Genomic DNA, 27943 nt, shown 5'->3' on the forward strand with positions numbered 1-27943 from the left:
ATTGAATGATTTTTTTCTATTTCTGAATAACTTTTTTCTACTTTGAATAACATCTTCCCGCCCCTGCAGAAGCAACAGTTTCACTGAAGATTTAAATGAGATTCATTCCCCCTTTCCTGTCCTGTTCTTCTATTTCTTGTCATTTCTAGACAATTCTACTGGCAAGCATCTGCTATTTCTTCAGGCTTTGCACAACACAGACAGATGTGAGCTTTTATTTGGCTTACACATCAGGAAACAAGCAGCTGCACTTCCTTACATAAGCCGCTCGATACCATCTTCCAACAGACAGTTCTTTATTCTTTGACTAGCAGAAAAGAGGAGTTCCCCCAGCTGCAGCAGATGTCTGCTGCACTAAAAGCTGTTCCAAAGTGTGATCTGGAGCTGTGGCCCAGCAGCAGGGTGGGTGTTCAGTGCACTCTGACAGCAAGACCCCCAATCCCGAGAGCTGCGCACCCCGTCAGCTCCGGCTCCCGGCGTCCCAGGGCAGAGAGCTCAGCTCCCAGCTCACATCACTACAGATTTGCCACTTGCATCAACCAAAATCTCATCTTAATTCCCCTGAAAGATACACAAAACTTCCTGTGATCTCACAGTGGTTATAACAGATGTGTTCACCCGCTAATCATAATTGGCTTATCTCTCGATTCCAGATAACATGCTCAGGTGGGTGTCAGGAGGAGGATGGGAGGGCAAGTACTGAAATTGCCTACAGAAGTCTAAAAATGTTAAAATAAGAGTAATATATTTTAAAATAATGTGGAAAAGAACTAATGTTTTCTTTTATAGGATGTAATAACCATTTGCTACTGGTCTTGTTCTCCTCAGATGTTACCATTTTATAAAGAAAATGTGGAAACAGCAGCTCTGTGTAATCAAACACAGACACTGTCCCCTGCCCCTTCCCCCTTTCCCTTGGGCTGCCAATGGTTTTGTCTTCTTTCAGAATGACTTCCACATCCAGTAAGCCAAGCAGTTTTACTACGCAAAATGTGAGTGGAAAATGCAAGGCAAGGCTATCACATATTCTTCCTAATACCTATATTAATGGGGAAAGGGAAGAGAGTAACTTTACGTGATCCTGAAGTGCAGAATTGCCATTTGGCTTTTAATTAAGCATGCAACACAGGAATGATGAAAGAAAGGTTTTTCCTCTTCTTCCTGCTCATGCACACCAAAACCAAAGGACAGGCACTGTTTTGCTTATTTGGTGGGAGCACAGGATAAAGTGCATTTTTCCTTTATGCAACTGCATTCAGGATGTACAGATGAGGACTGAAACTTTTACAGTTGCCTCTAATACTCAAAACTGAGCTCATATCACAACATGCTCTTAACAACTGGCAAGGTCTTCTGGTGTCTAGCTCCAAACTACTCTTGTTTTCTGAGTTCAGAAGGATCTGCACAGCTTGAGAGGCTGAGCCTCACCCCTTCTGTTGAGCTTAGACCTCAGAAGGAGCCATCTCTCACCACTGGAAGTTTCAGCAGGATGTTTCCTCTGTAGCAAGCAATATGTCTTAAGCCAATCTCTTCCATTTGGGATCCCTACAAGAGGTCAATGGAAGAGCAGCTGCTCAGCATCATGCCTCCTGAAGGCACTTGGAGCAGATCATGGTCCAACCTTGGGCCAAGGCCCAGTAAAAAGAGCAGAGTGATGATGTAAAATATTTCCCACCTCAAGTCCTGCAACTGTACAGAGCTGAGATACCAGCTTCTTCATCCCCCCTGACACACATCAGTTCTGATCAGTATTGGTGAAACTGCTGAGCTGTCCATACTCTTTCTTACTGAGAAAACGATTTCTGACAATTATGTTTCTCCATGGTGAATGGTTATTGGACCACTAATTAACAGGGGACAGCACCATAAGGACTACAGACAGTGAAGAGCAATGATTACCAGTTGCTAGAAGTCACAATATTTTTTACCTTTTCATCAATCCAGGACATCTGCCCTCACATTCAGACAAAAGTGAAATACTTATTTACATGTTTTAGTGGAAATTTAAATAGATCAATTACATTAAGGTCTGCATCCTCTGTCCTGTACAAACTTCTGTCACTGACTCAGCAGATTTTTGTATTACATCTGCAGAATAGATGTATTACACAGTTTTTCTCTCATGTAAGAATTCCAGAAAATGCTCAGCAAAACACCCTAATTCCCTCACACAGCCAATTATATAAAGAAGGGTGTGACTTTGTGTCCAGGAGACCTGTTATTTTTGATTAAAGACATATACCACTCGCACTTCATCCTGAAATTAAGTGAAAATAATTTCAAACAGTGTATGTCTGTATTTTACTGGAATGAAGAAAACTCACCAAATGTTACAACAATTCACTTGATCCTTAGGGCATTTTCACATAATCATTTGGGTTATCTTTTAAGAGCAGATCTGTGACTGCAAAATCCAGGTGAAATGGCACTAGCTATTCCAGAAATGTATTGTTGAATGCTGCAGGTAACTATATTGACTATCTTTCTTTGTTACATCCTTCACTCACAAAAGTGAAAGCAATTGAAAATAAAAATTAAAGAGTAAGATTAAAAGCTTCCAGGGGAAAAAAAAAAAATCCTATATTTCATTTTTGTTTGTCATACTTTCTATAAGAAGAGTTAAAATGATGGTATCTTCTTCACTGAGTTCTATGTGAGTATCTTGAATCTGACACACAACATTTTATTACACAAATGACACAAGCACTCAATGATAATGATTTATCTAATCTTTAAATGACTATGTTTTCCTACATCCTTTCTACAGAGACATTTGCCTGCAGTATCACATATTTCAAAATAGTAAGTTCCAATAATCTTAATGTAAAAATAATGCTGATCTTATGCTTCTAATTAGTCAGAGAGCTGGCAACCAGTCAAACACATTCTGCAAAAGGGAGGCACAGTAAACTTAACCTCACACCTCATAAAAAGCTTTGTAGTCATCCCAGTGGTGGCTCTCAGCATCCTGTAAAATGCTTGTGGCACAAACTCTGACGCAGTAGTTCGTAACTTGAAACTGGAGAACGTTGATGAACTCCTGGTACTGCTGGACAGGCACTAGGAACAGGGGTCTGTTCAGAGAGAATGATCAAAGAGGCAAAGGCTGAAAGGCTGTGCAGTAGGAGGTAACAATCCCCAGGACTACAAATGTTTTTGATTATTAGGTATCAATCATTCACTTCCCTTTGGTGTCATGAGTCTGAACCGAGCATTCGCTTTTGAAAAATACCTGGTCTTTGTTTCACAAGGTCTTTAAATACATTTGCTCATCTCTAAACTCTCATTTAACCAAGTCACTGCGAAATATAGTATTTATCCTATATTCTGAGATGAAAGTACATTTGTCATTCAGTTAGTGGGAGATTCTGGTTTGAAGCATAATTGCATCAACACTGAATGTGTTAAAGAAAATGAAAACACAGAGTGCCTTGATTATTTTTGGTAGGTATGTATTAAAATTCTCTCATAATTCACACAAGTAGAATGATTAATCAGTATTTTGGCTCAGACTTCCCATTCACAAAGATACACTTCAAGTAGGAGAGAGTAAAACATCACAGGAAAAGTAGCTCAGTGGTGCACACAACCCCTTAGGTACCATACATACCTTGAAAATTACACTTGTTCAGGAGTCCCTCCTAAAAGGCCCAGTTTCTGCTTTTAAATTACACATGGCCAGAAACACATGGACCAATAAAGAGACTCCTAGTGTCTTAAGTGAAAAGCACAGCAAATGTAGTTATATTGCCCCCCAGGTCAAATACTGCCTTAGTCTTTACACTGCTACTTCATATATTCTCTGCATGCAATGAAAAATAAATTCTGAAACTACATAATATGTATTTGTTCCCATTTTTTAATATATATGGTGTAAGGAAAAAGCACAGGAATGTATATTTATACTCTAAGATTGCTATGTACTAAATCAGATTTTATGAAAATTCAGCTATTGCAAAGGTCAGAAAATGAAATTAAGGCCATAGCCCTTTATTTATATGAGAGCAGAGTACATTCAGTTCACTGGACAATCCTATTTACTCAAGCTTAATGAATAAAAAATATTGATCAGCAAATCAAATGCAGATCTTAAACATAAATTTTGTTTTGTAATGGCTGCTTTGGATTATCAATAGCTTTGATTCAGGTCTTCCCATAAATAGCACACGCAGTGTGTGTGCTGAAAAATATGATGCAATTTAGAAAACTGCCCCCATACTGTATCACCAGAATGGACTGATGTCCTGTGTTATTTATGTCTGAATTAAACCATTATAAGTAAAAGTCACTCACTTTTTGCTGGTTTCTCTCATTAAATTGCTATACATTGTAAAATGCTGAGAGACATGTATGGCCGTGGAGAGGGTAGCATACAAGTCTTGCAGAGGAGCCTTGGAGGGAACCTCTTTGCTTTTCTCCTCTAGCCTTGCCAGGACAGCTGTTGCCACTTTGCTGCAGGCCTCTACAAAGTTTGCTCTAATTTCCTGAAGAGAATCATCTCTGCATGCCAGAGCCAATGGAAGCAATGTGTCAAGTTCTTCCATGATGTCAGAACAAAACTGAGAGAAATAAATGTGGCATCAACTTATTTGTCTTCTGACAGCACCATTTAGTTCATACACACTAGGGTCAGATTCTTGAATAATGAAAGTGGCATAAAAGATAAATATATTAAATCAGATTTACAAATGCTTCATTCTGTAATACAGGGAAGAAACATTTATCTACAGTAAATTAATTACTATTTCATTCCTTCTTGCTTTAAAGCTACATAATACATATTGGGGGAAAAATTAAAAGCATCTTATGCTAGTAATGCTTCAATTTTGTTTATTATTTCATTAGTTGTACATTCAAAGCATAAGGTTAATTCCTTGCAAGCAAAGGTAATTTTCTAAACTAATTTATTCTGAAAAACAGACAGATGTCTAAGTAGGGAATTTCAAAACAGACCTGTCATCTCTAAGTAAATTCATTCACTGATCTCCTCAAAATTAACTCACAAAAGATTATGTGTATTTTTAAGCAAACATTCATTAACAGCATTCCAAATTCACTAGAAGAGTTGCTAAATAAAAATAAAATAAAATAAAAAGTGAAACACTTATTCCCTTAGAAAAGCAATATAATTAATCGTCATAAATGGCCTTTCAGCCAAATCAAAGCACTCTAATTTGGCCATATTACTGGTTATGCTGATTAGTTAAATGGCATGTCTAAGGATATGAATGCAGGAAATCCTTTTACAGCTATGCTTCAAAGCTTTCAGCATTTTCCCATTGAAACACTTGGTAACAGAGCAGATACTAATCAGGATGTTTTAGAACTTTTCAGATGAAAAAAATATTGCCAGTGCAGTTTAAAAGTTAATTCTTTCAAGCACAGACTATGGGCTATTGTATAAAGCTCTGCTCAGCCTCACATTGTAAAGCCTCTCACTTTCTTCTTAATTCCATTTGTATAAGATATAGAATATTAATGGTACTGTAAGTACTTCAAAGTGTAGATGGCAAACAGCCTTGGCATTCTGTCTCCCCTCAAACTTCAGATCTTTTGATACCTGCCTTAAAAATTCGTTTTGGTTGCTCCTCCTGTTGGACTGCTCCGCAGGACTCCCTCATTTGCTGGTTGTTTACAAGACTCACTGCACAGCCTGCAGCTGAAAACTCTTCTTTCTGCTCATGTTGAAGAATTTTAGTTGAAAAGTCCTCGATTGCTATTGTTATGCAGTGAGCCACAGAAGAAGACAGGTCTTTAAACGCATTTCTCCAGCCAAAATTCAGGAAAACAGGCTGAAATACATATTTATATCGAATCAATCAGATTCATTATTGAGTGTTACTGTTCTCTGAAACTTACATGAGCATTCCTCATAAAATTAAAGGACACCATCATCTTTTGAAATTCATTTTAGTAATTTCATATATAGTCTGCTAGCCTTGAAATAATATTAAAAGCAGCATGTACACTCAAGAAAAATGAACATGCAGAACAGTATTAAATCTGCCATAAAATTGTTAATAAATTTATAAAAAGCTCTGCTTAAGCAAGAGTGCTTTTAAAAAGCCATGCTTCATATTTACACCATTTAAAATTTTCTAAGAAATCTATTTAACAAAGTCAAATACACTTACAACCATGTGCAAGAGTTTAAGAGGTAATCCAGCAATGCAATATTTTAATGACAGAAGATGTACAGTAAAGGTCCCCACTACAGGGACACAGCAGGAGAAAAAAACTATTCCAAAGTTGTTGCAGCTATAACAATAAACTGGAACACAATGAAGGGTTACAAAGTGGAGCCCTTCCAGTTTACTCCAATTTTGATATTGTCTCTTACTTCCTTCCCCCTTTCCCACTCCCAACACTCAACTCCAGTGAGCACAAAGGCAGCAATTCCCCCCCAGCCCACATTTTTTGCATGTCCTTTTGTTTTGGTTTGGTTTTGGTTTGGTTTTCATCTCACGTCAGGTAAAGCTCAACATTCTCATAATATTGCTCTTTGTAATCTATAAGATACAGGAATATCAGTCTCACAAACTGATTCAAAGCACATTTTAAAAAAGAATTTCAGCTTTAACATTGAACCATTAGGAAATTAAATTCCACTATCACAAACTATCAGACTTGTTAGGGCATTTAGGTCATAAATTAACCAATACATTTTTTTTCAGCAGTAAATGCAAGCCAGACTAAAAATCTTGTACATACATTCTACAAAGCACAGAAGTTTCTTGGCATCAAAGAAACTGGACGTGGTGTGAGTACTTACCCCTATAGGAAGCATCATTATGCTAAATGCTTAGAACTTGATAGGTATTTTTTTAAAGATTTAATACAGAAGAAAGCTATCATATTTTAGTGTTTTTCTACTGTTCTGTGATGAAGTATCTTATACTTCTAATGTCAATCCTTTTCTGTTATTAAATCTTCAACAGCCCCTACTTCATGAATGCCATGAGATTTTATTCCACCTTAACTGACACCTTGTGACTAAAATTAATTGCAGTACAGAAATAATGAAACTATGGTGATAGGTGTTTATAATGAACATGGTGACAGACTACACTGGAGACACAAAAGAAAATCTCCTACAAAGTGCAAGGCTCTTTTCATACTCACCTCTTCTACCTGAAGTAACTGTTCAGGAAGCACACTGGTCTCATTTGCTCTAGTTTCTCCTATTAAAAGCTCCCCACCAGCTTTCTTCAGAACTCCTGCACAGTATGATAAAAGGGATCAAAGTTAAGATTAATTCTGTAGAAAAGTCAGCAGCCTACAACACCTTCTGATATATCAATACGAAGCATAAAAAACCCCTCAACAAGATGTAGTGGAATACTAATGTTATGATAAAGTCAAATTCAGGTTATACACAGCTCCTTTTATGCAACATGATGAAATCCACATCCCATTGTATCCATATTTTACACAATCGCACATATAATGTGTAAAATATAGTTTCTTTTGTCATTAATTCATTTTTATACTGATTGTGCAGTCACCTATTCCTAGGGAGAACAGATAATGTTAGAACAGCTTTGTAGAAATTAATTTATATTCTTTGTTCAATAAATTATATGAACTGCACACTAATGTATTTTTACAGTTTTTGCTTATTTGGAAAGGCCAATATGAGAAGAATAAAAAGACAGTTAATTAGTACAGTTATTGTAAGCAAAATAATGGTGACAGGAATAAGAACAAGTGAAGCTTCTTAAGAAGGGCTGGCACAAAGCTTACTCATAAATTTTGGAGTAATGGTAATGCTGCCCCAGTTTTGACAAGGACAAACCAGTATCTGGGGTAAACAGCACTTTTATCAAAATTCTGAGCAATCCAGGAGGTTTCTGGAATGCACTGCTGATAACTTCCTTCTCCAAATGATAAGAGGAGCCAACAAGGAGAGGTGCTTTGCTGGAGCTCATACTCAACTAAAAGGAGGGGCTCATTGGGAAAGGGAAGGCAGCCTTGGTGCACTCCAGGATCCCAAGGGCAGGGAGAAGGGTGAAAAACAAGTGCATAACTTCAGGAGAGCAGACCTTGACCTCTTCAAAGATCTGCTTAGAAGAGTCTCATGGGATAAGGTCCCATGGGATATGGACGGAACTGAGGCCCAAGAAAGATGGCTAATATTCAAGGATCGCCTTCTCCAAGTTCAAGAGAGTTGTTAAAAAAAGGGCCAGGAAGCCTGCGTGGATGAACAAGGAGCTCCTAGCCTAACTCAAACACAAAATGAAGCATACAGAGGATGGGAGCAAGGATGGCTAACCTGGGAGGGAACACAGAAACAACATCTGAGCATCCGTTGCCAAAGTTAGGAAAGCTAAGATCCATATGCAACTGAATCTGGCCAGGTACGTCAAAGATAAAAAGAAGGGCTTCTGTAAGTACACAGATGACAAATGAAGATGAGGGTAAATGTGGGCTCTTTACTCAATGAGATGAGGAACCTGGTTACACACACATGGAAATGTCTAAGGTACTGAATGCTTTCTTTCCTTCAGTCTTTATTAACAAGACCAGCCTTCAGGAAACCCAGCTTCCAGAGACCAGAGGGTAAGGTTGGAGCAAGGAAGACGCACCCTTGGTGGAAGAGGCTCAGGTCAGGGAATACCCAAGAAAATGGGACATACATAAGTCCATGGCCTTGACTGGAAGCATCCAAAAGTGCTGAGGGAGCTGGCAGATGTCACTGCAAGGCCACTCTTGATCTTTGATCCATCATGGCAACAGGAAGTAGTGTCCAAAGACTGGAGGAAAGCAAATGTCACTCCTCTCTTCAATAAGGGCAAGAAGGAGGACTCAAAAATCACATGCTGGTCAACCTCACCTTGATCCCTGGGAAGATGATGGAGCAAGTAATCCTGAAAACCATTTTCAGGACTTTACAGGCAAAAAATTAATCAAGAGTACTCAGCATGGCTTCACCAAGGGGAAGTCATGCTTGACCAACCTGATAAACTTCTATGAAGAAATGACTGGCCTGGTAGATGAGAGAAGAGCAGTGGATACTGTCTACCTGGGCTTCAGTAAGGCCTTTGACACTGCTCCTGTAAGATCCTATTATGGGACAACCTCTAGACAACTCTTGATGTACAGGCTGGGTAAGTAGACCATGAGGTGAGTTGAAAACAGGATGAATAGCCAGTCCCAGAGGTGACATAAAGCTGGAGGTCAGTAACTAGTGATCTATCTCAGAGGTCAGCACTGGTTTAGTCCTGTTTAACATCTTCATTAACGACCTGGATGATGGGGCAAACTGTACCTTCAGTAAGTTTGCAGCTGACACCAAACTGGAAGGAGTGGCTGACACATTAGAGGGTGATGCTGCCATCCAGACACACCTCAACAGGCTGGAGAAAAGGGCACACACAAGTTCAGCAAGAAGTGCAAAGTCCTGCACCTGGGGAGGAACAATCCCAGGCACTCAGCTGGAAAGCAGCTTTGCAGAAAAGAACTCAAGGGTCCAGGTGGACATAAAGTTGAACGTGAGCAAGCAATGTGCCCTTGTGGCCAAGAAGGCCAATGGATCCTGGGGTGGGTTAGAAAGGGGGTGGTTAGTAGGTCAAGGGAGGTTCTCCTCCCCCTCTCTTCTGCCTTGGTGAGGCCACATCTGGAGTATTGTGTCCAGTTCTGGGCCCCTCAGTTCCACAAGGACAGGGAACGGCTTGAAAGAGCCCAGCACAGAGCCACAGAGATGATGGAGGGAGTGGAACATGTCCCTGGTGAGGAAAGGCTGAGGGAGCTGGGTCTCTTGGACTTGGAGAAGAGGAGACTGAGGGGCGACCTCATCCATGGTTACAAACACGTTCAGGGCAGTGTCAGGAGGACAGAGCCAGGCTTTGTTCAGTGATGTCCAGTGACAGGACAAGGGGCAATGGATTCAAACTGGAGCCCAGGAAGTTCCACCTCAAGATGAGCAAGAACTTCTTTCCTGTGAGAGTGACAGAGCCCTGGGACAGGCTGCCCAGAGAGGCTGTGGAGTCTCCTTCTCTGGAGACATTCAAACCCGCCTGGACACGTTCCTGTGTGATGTGCTCTGGGTGACCCTGCTCTGGCAGGGGGGTTGGGCTGGGTGGTCTTTTCAGATCTCTTCCAAACCCTAAGATTCTGTGATTCTGTGATGGGTTTTGTGGGTCTTTCCCAAGGACTGTGTTCTTAGCATTTTCAAAAGATGCCAGGAAAAAAACAGATTTGAATTAGGATAAATGAAAGATAAAACAATAGAGTAGAAAAACTGCAGAGACAAACCAGGTCATCTAGCTCCCTGATCATTCAAAATATGGTGTTACAGACAGCACCATAAACTTCTTTTTTCAATATGTTTTAACTTATTTAATGCTGAAATTTTATAGTGTGTTTTAGAAATTACTCCAAAATGAAAAAAAAAATTCTTAATAAGAAATATTTTTTTCTATTCTGTGCTTGCTACCTTAAATTTGCCTTGTTTTCAGTTGCAATTTAACTTTCTTATAACATCTGATTCTACCTATAAGCACAATTAAAATATCTATACATTACAGTCTCCTATTGTCACTACTTAGACCAAGTATTTGTAATTTTCTATCTCAAGGCTTTAAAGAAAATCTTTAATATTTAACCTAAAATGCTTGTGTATTCATGGAGTTGCTGCCTCATGTTTTTATACTGGTGATGACAGTGAGGCCTCTTGCATTGTAAATATAATTAACAAGAAGTTCTAATAAATTACTTTTTTTTTCTACAGAATTTCACAGCTTTTCTATGTTTTTCATAGCATGTAGGGTCACAAGAACAGTCATTGTGACTTTATCTTGCATGCAGCATAGAGCAGCAAAGCATCAAGGAAACCTTTTGTATGACAGCTCGCTAACTGTGAATAAGGTAAGGAACATCAACTAGTTCAACTCATCCAACTCAGCCAGAACTTTTATTGAAACTGTCCTGGAAATAATATATCTTGCAGAAATGGGAAATACCTCTCTCCTGCAAAAATAAATAAGCAGAGAAACAAAAAACACTTCACTAGCTGTAGATTTAAAAAATCCTCCTGCTTTCCGTCTTCAATAATGGACTTTTTATTTGTTGTACTATGCCAAGCAAACTGTAATAACACAAATACAGAAAATGTACAGCTGAAATTAGACTCCCCCCCTTCTGTACATTCCATCTTCCTTTTGGATTGATCTTCCAAAGAAACGTACTTCTTAAAGAAGCCACTTGAACATCTTGCTTTGAGACCAAAGCAAATATAACACCCTTCTTTCTTGAATCTTTACAGTTTCAAAGTCTGTTATGAGGATGCAACTCATCATTTGATTCTGCACTCCTTTTGTTACACTTTACAGAAATGGATGTAGAGTAAAGGATTTCTTCTTATGCTGTGAAGGAAAGACCTTTGCAAATCTTCCCAGTCCCCTGAGGCAAAGCTCGTAAACCTAAGGGCTTGACAACTTTGCCCACTGTGTTTTCAAAGAGATCCACTGGAAAAAGCTTTTCTTGGTACTCATTATCTGATCTGTCCAAAGTTCACCTTTCTTACTGGAATGGGAAAAAGTGAGACAGATGAAAGCACGTTAGATGTTTTTTGATTTTTTTAAAAGTCTCAACAAGAGGCTTCTGAAATGCCAGAGGGAAGAGGAATCTACCTTAAAGATGGGAAGAGAATGTAATTTGGCAGGATTCTAAACCAAAATCTCCTGCTTAACCCTTGACTGCAGCTGAATGTTCCAGATTCCTTCAAAGAGAATAACCCCTGTGATGCTGCACGTACTAGGTATGTCAGAACACCTCAGAAATTTCAACTGAATGTAAATAGAGAAGTAGACTACCTCCTCGCAGTAGGCATGACAAGGTACCTGCAGAAGACAGTGTAAAAAGTCTAGTCAAGAAAAAAAAATAAGGTGGTTATTCTAATTTTCTGTAACTTATGGCTTGTAGTGGAACGAAGAGAGGTTGTGCAACATTGAGATGTTCCGGAACTGTTAGAAAAAACAGGGACACTCTCCTCAGAGCAGCAGTCTTGTCCAAACTGACATTCAGGGATGGAACAAAGCCACATCATCACTTATTTGTCCCAGAGCTATTTGTCATTTTCTCCTTTTGTTTGATTTAAGAGAAAACTTGAACACTACACTGGTAGTAGATAAATGTGTAGTTGTACTGCCCTTTATTTAACTGTGTTTAGACAATGCAAATATAGCTTGAAATAAAGTGCAAAACTTGGCATGTACATACTGCTCATTGAGGAATACATGCTAGGTTAGACCTGGTAAAGAAAAGTCAAAACATAAAATCAGGAAGAACTGGTAGGAGAACAGTGAAGTTAAGAGTAGAAAACGCATTTCATTGATTTTTTTTTTCAATCTGTGCAAAACAATTTGGGAAAATGAGGATTCTGAATATATTCCAGAAGGTGCCAGATATGGAACTCTCAAACTGAACTAAGAGAACTGTATCACCTAAAAAAACTCTCTACATCCACCTCCCTACAGAGTTCACTCTGGTTCACTGCTTCCTTTGGTGCTATTGTCTGCCATGGGGTTACCATCAGAGAACACTGGTAGGCAGTACTTCCCTCTAACATCTATTTTCAACCACCTAAATTGGTCTTCATAGGACTCCATTGTGCACACTGCAAAGAAACTTGTCTTGTTGCCAGCTAGAACTGTGAACTACATGTCTTTCTTTTCTTCACTGTTCTTTTTTTGGTTCACAAGCAACCTCCTACCAAAAGCAGAATCTGCAGAAGAGACTACATCCAAGAGATAATGCAATGAAAAAGTATGAAGAGAAGCCCAGGTGGCCACCTTGCAAATTTCCAATGTGGAAGCCTTCGACCTCTCCGCCCAAGAAGCAGCTATAGTCCTAGTGTAATGAGCTTTACAAACCCTGGGAGCCTCTTTACCCTTAACTACATACGCCTCCCTAATACAATCCCTTAACCATCTAGCTAAGGAACTCTTAGAAGCCATTTGACCCCTCTTAAGACCCCCTAAGAGTACAAACAATCTGTCAGAAGATATGAAATCTTTGATTCTTCTGTGATAAACCCTAAGTGTTCTTCTTACATCCAATTTATGCAGCCATTGCTCTTTGTCATCGCTGGGTTTAGGGAAAAATGAGGGCCAAGAAACTGTCTGGTTTAGATAAAACTCAGATGCCATCTTTGGGGCAAAAAAAAAAAATATTAAAAAGAGGAACCATCCAAAGAGCTACTTTGTTTCTGATGGAACTTTACACATGTTCGATATATCAAGACTGAAGTACTTTGGGATATGCTGAACAAAAATCAACTAAAACTGCCATTGAAACAGCTACACACATAAACGCCACACTTGACACAAGCACATAAAAAACCCCCAGTATTTTTGCTGCATCTCTGTGTGAGTTGCACAGATAAAAAGGCTCCCATGAATACCAAAAGCCACCAAAAAAGAAAAGGAAGGCTCCAACCTATGTGATGCCTAGGGAAACTTTCTCTCACCTGGATATAAGCCTACCTTTTATGAATAGGCCAGCTTCCCTTAATTTACCAGCAGCAGTACTTCCAGAGGACTGGCAGTTCAGGAGTGTCTGCCCTGCAGTGCCTGCAGGGTTGTCTGGAAGCTCCCAACCCAGCTTCAAACCAGAGAGTGCGGGAAGCTGCCTCGCAACGGCGGCACACGGCGCCATCTGGGCCCCTTTGCTCTGCTTCTCAGGCTGGTTCTGCAGCCTCTGCTGCACTGCACACCTGAGCCTGGCACCCAAGTCAATTTAAAGCTGTCTTGGGGAGATCTGCACTCTGTGTTCTGTTAAATTACACAAGGTTTCATGTAAGAAGGCTTCTAAATAAGTATAGAGCACATAACGGCCATCTTCTGGTCTCATAATTCAGTGTGTTCTGATGAAAATAAAGCAAGGACTTTAATAAATCCTTCTTATCAAAACTTAATCTCCCTTTTTTTTTCCACTGATTAAGGCTATCTGCCCAATATAGGACATTAACAGAGAAAATCTTAAATCCCTTTTGGTACTTAACAGAACTTGGAACTACTGGGAACATAGCTCTCATTCTCCCATATCAAATCATCTTTCACTTCATCACTACAACTGAGATTTCTGACAATATGAAGTGAAAGTAACACCAATAAACCCTTCTTCTACCCAGACTTTTTTCAAAAACTTCTCTGGCCTTGTCTTCTCCTCATGTAGTCTCCAGAAACTGACGCAAACATGCCAGTTTTTTTGTGAATAAAACCACTTAATCAGAACAGCAACACTAAAAACAAAGGTATGTCTGATCACTTCAGTAACATCACCTTTAAAAGACTTACCCTCACCTGTGTTTCAGAGTAAAAGTAATTTTATATTTTCTTTAGAAAGGGCCTTCTCCCCATAAGAATGTATCCTACAAGATCTAGTAATATTCCCCATTCAGATCAAGTAGAGGTACCGTTTAGGACCCTACTAGCTATAGACATGATTACTCTATAAGAATATTACTCAAAGAAGAAGGATTAACACACTTTTGAGGAACAGTTCTTAATGTAATTAAGCTTGGAGAAATGCCTGCAGGATAAAGTCCTAAACACATTGCCTGGAAAGTAAAACATTTCTTGCTAAAGTTGCAATCATTAAGTTATCTGAATTAGGGGAGATTACAAGGCTTCAAGTGTAGTTAGTTAAATATGTCAAACAGATTTCCCACTGCAGAGTTTTTCAATTTTTTTTACATTTTTTTCTCAGAATATACAAATAAAAACAATAAATAAATTTTTCCTCACAATGTACAGCCTAACCCTCCACATCACCTCTGTGAGAAACTTACTGTAACACCCTTTTGCAGGATCAAGGCCATAAAAAGTAAAATACAGTGTAAAATAGCTTGTCATTTCTCAAGAATTAGTAAAACGGGGAGATTAAAGGAGGCAGAAATACATAGAAGCCAACAGCAAAAATGGAACTGGGATGCAAATTTTGCTTGACCTTTGATGTATATTCCAAAAGTACATTTGTTAACCTGTGTCTCCTTATTTCAGAGTGTCCATGTTTCAGACGAAGAATCTATCAACAAAATGTGTGCCTCAGAACTCTTCACATTTCATCTTATATTTTTTATCAATTTAGCATTCTGAGACCACGTTCCCAAAACACCTTTCTTCTCTGCCTGCAGCTTGACTACAGAGATACCAAATCTTTGACTCCACCTATCCTCTGTCCCTAAGCAGCCTGGCCTCATTTCTGGTCTGATCTTCCTTTCCTGCAATATAATCAAAGCTCTTGAAACCACTTGCTCTCTGGTGACCTGGAATCTCTCTACTGGCAGAAGTAGCACAGCAGAAGAACATTTATGAGCATATTGTGACCTGGAAGGTGTTACTAGGCTGAATTTTCAGGATTTCAGGTTCTCCTCATGAATACAATTAGATGAAAAAGAGAGTGAGCTTGGAATCTAAAGCAAACGCAAAGCTGAAGCTTGTTCATGAAGCAGTTTACCTTCTGATGTAGAACCTATTGCTATAAAATACCCAGTGGAGCCAGTGGGATAAGTGTGATAGTAAACATAGTGTCTATTAGTGTTTGTAAGAACTATTGGTTAAAGCAGGACTACATATTAAAAAATTTAGTTGCGTGTTTGCTAAGATCAATTAAACTGATGTTCAGTGTTTTTCCCTCTTGAAAAAGGCAGATTTCAAGGATAAGTTCAGAATCAGAGAGTTTGAAAGAAATCAGATTACATGTATTGTTTTGTCCTATATGAAACACAGAATTTTATAGGTAATTTAAGTAGGAGACACTACATTTCACTGTTTCATAGTTTTGCATTATGATTCTCCATCAGTATCTACTGCACATCACATCTTCACACACAATCATCAGTTATTTTCCACAAGTCATTGTGCTCAAATGTAAATCAACATATTTCAAAAAGACTTTCAGTGGATATGTCAGTAAACTTGTTTATAAAATATGATGCCATAAATCAGCCAATTAATGTTGAAAATCATATAAAATTATCCTTTTGCACAAAGAACCAATAAATAAGGGAAAGCATTCATTACCTTGAACATTCTTATTCTTCTCTGTAAATGAAGGCACCAACAGAATTTCTGCAGAGAGCTCCTCAATTTTTTCTTCCATTAGTAAAAAGAGTTTGATAAGTTGAGAAAGACATTTGAGTTGATACAATGTTAAGCAGAAGTTCCTTCCTTTTTTGTGGTATTCCTGGGAGGCTGTTCAAGTAAAATCATAAAATAGGATTTTACAATTGCTCTAAAAATAATTATGTAAGAAAGTAAAATATATCAAATAATTTCATTTTTTGTCATAGCATAATTTACCTTATTGTAAAATACTGTTACATTAGCTCTCAAATCTTTGGCATTTCTCAACTATCTGGGAAGCTACACTTGAATTCCAGGTTTTGTTATTCATTAACAAGGATTTTTTTCCAAGCAACAGATCTACTGAGAAGCCTCCTCACCTGTGTTTTACAGAAAAACCACTGTGTTGCAAAAAAATGATGGAACAAAAGGAAAAAAACCCACGTCATTACTATATTTTAATGGTTTGGGACATCACATCACTCCTCTGTCACTCTGCAAGTCACCTTGTCTGTTTAACAATCTGCTAGCACAATACAGTTGATGAATATGACATCTGAGTGAAAAGAAACATCAATCTAACACTCCACAACTTCAAATATATGGGGTTTGAAAACAAGTGAGACTGTCAGTGAACAAATATCAGCAAGTATGATGCCTATAAGCATTTGGTATTTAAAAGAAGAAACTGAACATTTTATTTTGAAAGGTTAACACTTGTAATCATATATATAATCATGTCACATCAACCAGGGAACTCTGATTTGAGCACAGTCAGACTATAAAAGACTGTGAGCTGTTTCCAATTCAGTATTACCAAACCACATGTTTTTTTTAAGTACTTTAATTTTATAACTTCTTTAAATATAACAAATTTGCACTTCTATGCAAACTGTGGTGAGCTGATACCCCATGTTCCTGTCCAGTTCTCTTGCAAATGTAACATCAGCAAAACAGTTTATTTAGAAAGTGTCAGAGTGAGAGCCAGAGCAGTTTGAAAGGGAAGCTCTGAAAGATGAAAACAAATAGAAACTGATTGAAAAGTACTTTTATGTGTCAAATCTCTCTTACCTTTGCAATTCTGAAGTATTCAGTGCCTCCCTTTTTCCTCAAAGTTCCTAGATATTTTTTTTTAGCTATTCATAAATCACTTTTAAATAGACATAGATCTAAGTAGCAGAGCTGAGCTCTGAATACAAATTCCCTAATTTCCTATTCGAGTTTTGCAGCCTTAGAGATTGAACTGCAAGTTTTGCATCTACATCTGGATTTCCTCAAAGTTCCAAACAGACGTATTCATGCTACTCCCTTGCATTTCTAAGAATGGCAATAGAAAGTGTGAGGCATAATTGCATTTGTTAGTGCCTTGACTCTCTGAATAACAAGTAAATAACATCTGTATCACTGGATTTCCAATTTTAAGTCTTAAACTAAAAAAAAAAAAAAAAATCATTCTGCTGTTCAGAGAATTTTTCTCCTTTACCTGAACACCAGAGAATACAAAATGAGCTTAAATAACTGCCTAAGTCTGCATACAGCCAGAAATAACAGATCCAAGAGGTAAGAACCACAAATCACATCATAAAAAGAAATGGAATGCTAGTTCCATTATAGTTTCTATAATTTAAAAACCTTGTGATGCTCCTGCTCCCTATCTTGAAGAACAAGGAGACCTTCCAATTATTTGATTGCCCTGAACAATAGTGTTCTCAGACCAAAAGAAAGTGGACCTAGGAGTCAAAGGTATGCCACACTAATATTAATTTTTGAATGTATTACCAAACTATTCAAAGTATATTTCAGCTGGAAGTTGAAGACATTAAGTTCAAAGATCCCTCCTTTTTCTTTTTCCAAGCCATTAAGAAGCTGCGGGAATATTTTAATATGTGACAAGGCATATTATAGCATATAAAAAAAAACTTAGAGAAACATCAGAGCAAAAGCCTGTTACTTTATACTATGTATGTTCTACAAATATCTAGAAAACCCCTTCAGTCTTTTAGATTGTCAAGTAGAGACAAAATTCTAGATGCCTGAAGGGAAGCAAGAATCCTGGGTTAATTTCACGGCTGACATGAAATGAAGAAATAAATGGAGGTAAGCACAGAGGAAATTCTGTCTTTGATAAAAAGGCACATATATATGCACTGTCATCTGAGAAGCCACCAGCCCTTGTAGTCAAGAGTAAAGCAGGTAAGAGAATAGTGGTTCAAGTGCATTCATGAAGGCCTGAACCATGAAGTTGAAACCCCTTGGATCAATTAGATTTGGAACTCAACAGAAACCTGTAACCTACAGTCAGTGTGAATATGCTGATCCAATCCAGCAAACAGTGATATGCAAACCTCTGTGATGAGATGGTCAAGATACAGGCCTTAGAAAACAGAAAGACCACCACATAATACATATTACTCCCTGAGAATTGCTGACTCTAGGGTAAGCAGGATAAACAATCATGATGGGATGCATGACACAACCCAGATCTTTAGACTTCTCTGGAAGGAGAAAAAAAACCAACCAACCACCTACCTATATGACATTGACAGAGAGCTCCATATACTACAGATAGCCCATTCTTAAATTTCTTTTGTCCTCTTTTGTTACTCTGTAGTATGACTTACAGTTGAGATGAAAGCATACCAAAGATCTGGATGTGACATTCATGCATTGTTTACACAAGCTTCTTCTGACAGTGCTATGGCTGGGTCAAGCCACATGCCCTCACATTAACAATCAGCAGAAATTGTGCTTATGTGCCATGGGACCTGGCTATTAACCCAAATGAATGTCAACAGATACTGGATAGGACAAGTGCTGGTCAGCTCTCGAATGCTGGCTTGCCTAGCTCATATAAACTTAGGTGTTACATTGCAGAGCACACAGGTTTTGAGGCTCTTTTACTCAGGGTGGTAATCTTTGACTTGCCCACCCTTTCACATACCCAGAACTATCACTGCAAGGCACTGTTCCAGCTCCTTTTACTCATTCAGAAGCCATGGATCTTACTGAAGGGAGTAGTCTCTACAGCTGCAGAAGCACAAGCATGCCAGAAACACAGGCACATACTAATACTTAGGAAAGACTGGTGCTATGTCATGTGGGTTTCGTTAACAAATTCACCTTATTGGATAGCCCAGCTTCTGGAAGTTTAATTTCAATTCTGCTTAGCTCATCCACAGCAGAAGAACTGCACAGAAGGACCCTCCAGAAGTGAATTTCCTTTCACATAGGGTCATTTCCATAGATGTACTGTCTCCCAGAAATGACAACTCATTTATTTCATGCCTGATGAACAAATAGTGTGCACACACAAGTATCCAAAGTTTGATTGAAAGATCTTATATATGTCCCACACAACAAGGTTTCAGGATAGTGATAGCTAAGCATTCAACTTTGAAGACCATTGACCAGGCTACTTAAATGAGCACATCACAGTCAATTTTTTAGCACAGAGGAATGAAAAGGCATTTCTCCTCAGACACTGAGCTGATTAGACAACCACATAACAGAAACATTTAATAATTTTGTAGAAGCAAAGAGTTAAGCATCCAATGCAATCACATACAGAACATGTGGAAACAGATTTGTATGTCTTGTAGAAGATTTTAATACAGGTCTCCATGTGGACAGATGCGGAACAGACATGAGGATTCACTGTGATACAGGTTCAAGCATGTAATGAAACGGTGTGGAGGAAAATTAGCTCTACTCAGAGTAGCCTATGCTCACTCAGAAAAAGTTACTGAATGGACCATGGCTCATGATTTTAGGTCAGAGAACTCACATTTACACAGGTGACATCACATGGAAAGAGACATCCGTTTGTGATAAAAATATTCTAAAGCTGTTTACAGCACCCTACCCAATTCATACAAATGTGCAGGGTGATGAGAAGTACAAAAAGGTTATCTCAGCCAGCCATGAATCACAGTCAGCAAAGGCATTCCAGTCCGATTGCAGAATAGAAGGAAGCACATAGCAAGTTACATGATCATAGAATCATATAATAAAATCATTAAATGGTTAAGGTTGGAAGGGACCTTAAGGATCTGCAGGTTCTAACCTCCCTGCTATGAGCAGGGACACCTCCCACCAGACCAGGCTGCACAAGCCTCATCCAACCTGCCCTTGAACACCTCCAGGGAGGGGGCAGCCACAGCCTCCCTGGGCAACCTGTTCCAGTGCCTTACTGCTCTCATGGTGAAGAATTTCCTCCTGATGTCTGACCTACATCTCCTCTCTTTCAGTTGAAAACCATCACCCTTTGTCCCATCACTCCCCTCTTTGGTGAAAAGCCCCTCCCCAGCTTTCCTGGAGCCCCTTCAGGCACTGGAAGGTGCTCTACGGTCTCCCTGGAGCCTTCTCTTCTCCAGGCTGAACAGCTCCAACTCCCTCAGCCAGGATATGACACAAACCAACTTTCTTAGCCACCTGCAGTTTGCTACTATCATTCTTCTAAACTTGATTTTCCCTGCACATCTGAGTTTAATTCATGTAGTCCTTGTACAAGAAATAGCTGCAGCAGAATCTTTAGCAGCAGGCATACGTCAACAGGACCTCTGTAGTGGCTCCTAACAGCAGGACACTTTGACCTCCTATTAAAGCACCACCTTGTGAGAATAATTTCTAAAAATGGACAGAAAGGCTGGTGCAGAGGCTACAAAGAGACAAAGCAGAACATACAGTCACTGTCAACATGCTAATGAGCCAGTGTTGCAAGTCTTGTTCTAAAATAAGGTGAGGTCAGGAGCTAAGTAAGGTGATAAGTAGGGTGATAAGTAAGGTGATAAGTAAGGTGATAAGTAAACTTCAAGGTCAACAAGCCAGGAAGTCTGAATCAACAGGGACAAAGACACAGCTCTGCTGCAGATGGACATAAGGACACCTATGATGTAGCTTGGGCAGGCACTGAAGATGGGCCTCAGGTCTGAAATAGGTCTCTGGGGCAAGTTGCAGTGGAGGCCCCAGAAGAGGCAGGTCAGGGCCACTAGGATCCATTAGTGCACCTAGACCTTTGTGGCATTGCATTTAAAGAGCTTCAGTTTTCAAATGAAAACCAGGGAAGAGCAGGTCATTTTGAAAAGAAGATAAAGTACTTCAGGCTTCTGCTATCTAGACTGTGGTCCTCTCTGTGCAGAAGAGATGTAAAAGATTTTACTTGCACTAACTTGAACCCACACAACATTTATTTGTAGCAAGTAAATAAATCATAGAATCATAGAATCATCCTGGTTGGAAAGGACCTTGAAGATCCATCAAGTCCAACCATAACCTAAATCCACCTACCATAACCTAATCTACCAAATGATGAACCAAATCATGATGGTTCATTACACAAAACTGGAAGGAAGCAAAGGAGCAGGCTTAAAACTTTCATCCTCTTAACAACCCTGCACTTAAAAATCTGTAGTCTTGACTTCCTGTGACACAGAAGCAAAAGAGACATTTCCTCTGGCATGCTGATCTACCATGCCAGAGGCTGATCTACCAGCCCAAACATCAAATGACAGGCATCCAGAGCCTGACATCCCGAACAAGGTGACTCTTAGAAAGCTTTGCTTACAGAAAAGGCAGCCCCAGGTAAAACTATATTGAATGTCTAACTAGTTGTGCAAGGTTTGCCACACTACGCTGGTGTCAAGGCAGCAGGACAGCACATGAAAAACTGGGAACACTTATTTTCAGGTTTGGGCTTTCACTTCAGCAGAATGGATTGCTGCTGAAAAATATGTTGTAAGGTCTGAAGGATGTGCCACACTTGTTGAAGAACGAAGCAGTTCATATTAAGAGACCATCTGGCTGGTTGTGTCTGGACAGAAGCAGACTCTTAGTCTTCAGGAGACTGGAATGAGCACTCTGACCTCACTGATCAACCATTTTGCTCAACTGGGACTACAGTGGATCTGAAGCTTCTGACCATCCAAGCCTCGTGACATCAAAAAAGTGACAACAGCATAGTCCTTTCCAAAGCAGCAGGGAAGTCTCAAATACTGGCAAGTCCAAGGATGAAATACGGCCATTGAGAAGATCACATAGCTAAGGTGATGCCATGAACGAAGGCACTGATGACACAACCATAAATAATAGAAGCTATTCATTGGGAGATAATGCTTGGTAATGAAAAATTTTAAAATACATGAAACAAGCAGAATACTCCAGGTCCCAGATCCTCCAAATTGAAATAGTGTTATGATAAACATACATCAGTAACAAAGCACAAATCAAGCCTTTCCAAACAATGTAGGCTTCTATTTTATCCTTGCCTATTATGCAATCTAAATACTAATTTAGTTCTCAAAATTATCACAAATGTGTTTTAACATATAACACAGAATCCATGGGTCTTGCATTCTTTAACATACAATTAATAGAAGTTCTTAGGAAAATGTAAGCCAAAACAGTTCTACCGTATGGCAAAACTCTTCAGCTCCATTTTCAAATGTTCTAAACCCAAATGAGTTTACTTGGCAGTTGTGGAATTTAGAACAGAAGATATACCATAACTGGATGAGCTGTACAGAAGAGATTATGGAAGAATCCAAATATATAGAGCATAGGAAACAAATTTCTGCTGAAATAGTCAAGAATGAGAACATATACAAGGATTTGCTGTCCTCTTGCAAAAATGATGACTTTTGGTTAACAGTAAGTATCTAGATTCAGATGCTGATAATTCAAGATGAGCACATAGTACAAACACCCTACAAAATGTAAGCACTCTCATGATAATTTTCAACAATCAGGTTTGGTGATTCACTTACGAAAAAGATTAACTAGAAAACTGCAAAAATGGCATTTGTTTTTGCACAGATAAAGTGACACACACACAATTCAGATAGCTATTTATTTAGGCTTTTCAATAGCATTTTAAAGCCTCATAACTTTCAAATGCAGATAAGAATGCTGCCTTAAATAATTTTTATTCTTATATCTTAGGCTTGAAATGCTAGACTGAAAACAATTTTAACTTAACTAGCTGGCAAACCACTCTTTGTAACAACACAATAAAAACACATGATTCAGCACTCTTCTTGGAGTATGAAAAACATGAAACTCCGAATAAATGGCAACTTTACTGAAGTTTTTAATTTAAAATCCTGAGAACAGGGAGCAATTTCACTTAAGCTAATTATAAGCAATTTTAAGGTGATATATACATACGATTTGAAAAATTACAAGCATCTCAGACAGGGGTGACTAAAAATCAGAGTCTTTATATAGAATAAACATAAGAGCCTAAATTGTAACATCAGCTATACAGGGTTTAGCTACAGAGTCTTTTATCTCAGTATCCTGGGCTTCGACAGTGACTGAAAGAGGAAGACTAATTAAAAATATAACAAGGAAATGATATACCACTTTTTTTTTTTTTCCTCTGAGCTTACCTACCTCTTGACCATTTGCAGTTGGGCAGCTTCCACAGACAAGGTGTGGCATACAGGAATAATCTGCAGTGGGATTCTATTTCACCCAGTTTCACCCAACATAAATTTTTACCATGCATATTAGTCTGCGGAAACAAGTTCCACACTTTATCAGCACTGTGGGTTAAAAAATATATATATTTTGTTGGCTTGAAGACTTCCTCTTCTAGCTTTACCTGAGGTCAACTAGTTTTAAGATTCAGACAACTACTAATACGTGTTTATTTTTATAACACCTCCATTTTATAGACAAAGATCATATCCTACCATCTTAATTTCAGTCTCAAACTGAAAAATTATAGCTGGCTTATTTCTCTTTATATGGAAGATATTATACATTTTAATCACCTTGTGGCCCTACTCTAAGGCTTTTCCACTTTTTTACAAACCAACACCTTAAAAATACACCTCTGTAAGATAAAGAGGAACTTTGCAACACTACCACTTAAATTATTACCTCATCTTCTGTCATTTGTTTAACTGGCAGCCCAGTGTTAAACCTTGCCCCCTTTTCCACCTCTTGTTCCAGCACATGAGAAGTTCAGCAGAATCAAGCAGTGGCCTGGGCTGTGCATGCCATTCTCCAGATGATTATAAACTGAGAGTATTATCAGTCCTAGATGCAGACACTGACTAAAAAGCATGTCTTAGGAATAAAATAAGATGATATTAGAGAATTTCACTTAACGAGTGATAAAGTTGAGAAGTGCCCATATGAATTCTAAGCTAGCTAATAAGTTAATTAAAGCATTCTTCAAGCAACACAGAATTAAGGACACAGTTCTTGATGATGGCACCTGAGCTTCTCCTAAACACTTAGATTCAGTAGCAAGATATCTGCCTTTATCTTACTACTTTAAAAGATTGCCCATATCTCCAAAAAATGAAGCAGCATGAGAATAAGGCTGCACTAGATCGAAATGACCTGTGTACACCTGCTAACCTGTGATTTTAGATCAAGTTTCAGAAGTGGTACTTCCTTCCAAGCTGTAGCTTTTGAAACCATTAAATAAAATGCTTCCAATTTCCTTGGTTATAGCCTGGAAGCATTTAAAATCTCAAAAGGCATAAGAAAAATATTCATATAAATGAATCCCACAACTCTAACCTAACTTTTATGTTTTTGTTGGGGTTTTTTTCCTTTTTTGTTTGTTTTTTTTTGGTTGTTAGGTTGGGGGATTTTTTGTTCTCTTTTTTTTGTAAGTGAACATGGCACCTTACGTGTTTCAAACCATGTGGCATTCACAGTATCTCAAAGAACTGAATGGCTAATTCTGAACATTTCAGCCCACCCTGGGATGTGACACAGTAAAGTGTGGTGCAGAAATCCCTGCATCTTAGGTGAGCTGGCTGTGGATGCTCAAGAATAGCTGCGCTACTAGAGTGTTGCTCTCAGATTAATTAGCCTCCCTACTCAGTGTAGAGAGCCACATGGCTAAACTGCTTCTGACACTCCTCAAGGAATCCTTGGAAAGCAACCTGATGACTGTCTTTTTCAGTGATTACAGTGGGGATTTCTCCCTCAGCAGGAACCAAGGGTTTAAAACCCTTTTAATCAATTTTACTATAAAACACCTTCCCAATACATTAAATATCATTCCCCTGCCCCCATTTACAAGGCTTAACTTCACATAAGGTAGGTCTACAATAGTGTTGTAAGAGAGCAATGCCAGGGATTTCATTCAATAAAGCTACATGAGGAAGAAAATAAAAAATGGGTAACATTAAAATTAAAATCTAACTAGAACCTGCACACAAATACAACTGCTTTTTCACAAACGGAACTAATGTTTGTTAAAATCTGGAAAGAGGTATCCTAAAAAAGTAACAGAAACTCAGCTACTGATAGTCACTGTGTATACGGATATTTCAAGGGGTAAATTTTTAAGCAGTGCAGAGGGAGTCACATACATAAATTCCATTAACAATAATGTGTTCCTCAGCTCTCAGTGATATTAACTTTTAAGTGATGCTGTAACTATTACAACAATCTTGCCTTTATGACAACATTCATCTGCACACTATCTCCTACTAAACAGAGCTTGTATATAAACTGTATTACTCTTTCACTTCTGTTTAGTAATGATATAGTCAATTTTTATGGACATCTGCTCACAGTTTTCTCAAACTGCATGTTAGTGTGTTTTTTAATGTAACTAATAGGTTTAAATAATTAGAATTGCTGGATGTAATCACTAATTTCCTCATAATGTAAAAGGCAACTTAATATTTCTGCATAGCAGATGTAATACACAATAATAAACAGAACTAAACTATTGCAAACAGTGCCAGCACTTTTCTATACACAGTACTTAAGATAATTATAAAAAATCATCTTCATTACTGCATGCAACCATTTTTTTAACTGTTTAATTTGGATAGCTTACAAGATACAGTCAAACCACACAGATACAATTACAGCAAACCCAAGAAGCTATAAAATGTTCCCAACCAAATCCCTTTGACCCTGTTAATGTCTGTTCCTTGTTAATCTAAGGCAAACATTGTTTGTAGCTTGCATTCGTTATGGAATAAGAGGGGAAAAAAAAAAGCAAGAAAAGAAAGGAAATCCCTTAACAGTTGTTATTGATTCCAGCCTTTACTGACTGAAAGTTAAGTGCCGTTTACAAAACAGAACAGATGCAGATGCTGACAAAAAGGTAAACAATTGTTGCATGGCTTACTGCCAGATTGTAAGCCAATATATTAAACTCCAAGTGAAGCATATTTCCCCTATAGATTGCACTTATTGCCACTTCATTTCCTCTGTGCTCTCTCTCTATTGCTGTGCCTGGCACTAAGCTATTTTCAGTTCTTTGGTGACCCCTGAGGCCTAGTGCTACCTCACACTGCCATTAGTGAAGGGAATTGCATGTGTCTGACATGGCCTGAAACCAATTATTTGATATTTTCTTCAGAGTGATGCCCAGCTCTTTTGGGAATGAGCAATCATGGAATAATTTACCTCCTGATTTAATTTTTTCCTGCACAAATTAGTTGTAGCCTGAGCTAGCTATACACAGCTGCCTGTGACATATCTCTGTCTTACCAAGATTCTACTTGAAATGATGAAAAACGGAAGGGGGGAGGAGAGTTGAGTAGAATAGGTTGGGGAATCCTGCTTTAAGAAGGCATTGACAAGTTTATCAGATATACTGATCACATGTACTCTCTGCTGATTGAAACTGACAGAACGATAAAGAACTATCAGTGCAGCAAAGGAAACCACAAGGATGCAAACTGTTACCCCAGCGTTTAAGGTTTTTTAAACACCTGTCTTGCTTCGCAGCTCCCTGTTAGTTCCAGTGAAACCCAGGCCTGCCAGGAGAATTTGACAAAGCAGCTTATGCAAACAGACTACATGTTGGCTTATTTTTGTCCCTTTAAAAAATAATATATAAAAATGGTCACAGATCTGAAGACAGTAAACATTTTCTTACGAGACATCACCATTAACTTCTGACTTTTCTAAGTGCTCATTCTATACATCCATACTGTGCATGTGTCAAAAAAATGCTGCAAAGGGTTCTCAACTTATGTATAAACATGGTAAACATGTATACATTTGCATATATTTAATCAAGAGAGTGTGTCTCTCATAGAAAGAGGCATGTCACTGCCAGTTACTGAACAACCTCCATGAAAACTACACTAATCTTTTCAAAGAGATTCTCTATGCATGAAATTTTAATAAAATCTGCTCCATAATGTCTTCTCAGATAAATGAGATCAGCTTTCACCTCAGCATGAAGGCTGATTCTGTATCAGGTTGTTAGATTTCTGCTAAATCCTTCATTAACACTGAGTGTGTAGGTCTGTCAAAATGAAATCTTTACTTGAAATCATGTTCACCAACCAGCTGAAGAAAGGATAGACCAGTCCTGGAAACACAGGCTGGGGAGCAAGAACATCTGATCATGCTCTGACATCCAATTTCTGTTGTAATCTTGAGGAAATCATCTCACCAGTTTGACTCCATGACAGCATACAGCTACTTAAAACTCTGTTGAACAAATTACAGAGACTTCCTCAAGTGCTACTAATGTTTAATAAGATGACATTTTTCACAGATACCTATCTCAGCTTGCTTTGAAACTAGAGACTCAACCTGCTCCTTAATAATTAAAACCAGATGCACCTGACATTCTGACTATATAGTGCATTTTCTGGTATACAATTACATTTTAAAGAATTCAAATATAAACAAATTAATTGATCTCTGAATTAAAAGTAATTAATGATGGGTCCATTTAAGGAATTTAGCAGCTGGTATCTGATCAAGTTTTAATAATTATCTTACAAATGAAACAGCAGACATTCTTTAAACTTCCCTTAATTAAAATAAAGACCCTTTTAAAAATTCAAGAGAATGTATTTGAAGTTGTTTCTAGAATCTATGGAGTTTTTTTCTTGGTGCTCTTCTGTAGCTGACAACTTTTTCTGAAGCAGTGA

The 27943-nt window shown here is 38.4% G+C and overlaps 1 protein-coding gene across 6 annotated transcripts in view; it reads right to left on the reverse strand.

The window, feature by feature from the left end:
- The window catches only part of KIAA0825 (KIAA0825 ortholog), a 246329-nt gene that overhangs the window by 163035 nt on the left and 55351 nt on the right, over window positions 1-27943 (reverse strand). For all 6 annotated transcript variants that reach the window (XM_051643498.1, XM_051643496.1, XM_051643497.1 and 3 more), the window contains 5 exons: window positions 16026-16196; window positions 7123-7217; window positions 5565-5792; window positions 4294-4559; window positions 2924-3074 (listed from right to left, as the gene is read on the reverse strand). In XM_051643498.1, coding sequence (XP_051499458.1) covers window positions 2924-3074; window positions 4294-4559; window positions 5565-5792; window positions 7123-7217; window positions 16026-16196 — 911 coding nt within the window. The remainder of the gene's footprint in view (window positions 1-2923; window positions 3075-4293; window positions 4560-5564; window positions 5793-7122; window positions 7218-16025; window positions 16197-27943) is intronic.

The sequence above is a fragment of the Apus apus genome, chromosome Z (assembly GCF_020740795.1).
Source record: "Apus apus isolate bApuApu2 chromosome Z, bApuApu2.pri.cur, whole genome shotgun sequence".
Taxonomy (NCBI): domain Eukaryota; kingdom Metazoa; phylum Chordata; class Aves; order Apodiformes; family Apodidae; genus Apus; species Apus apus.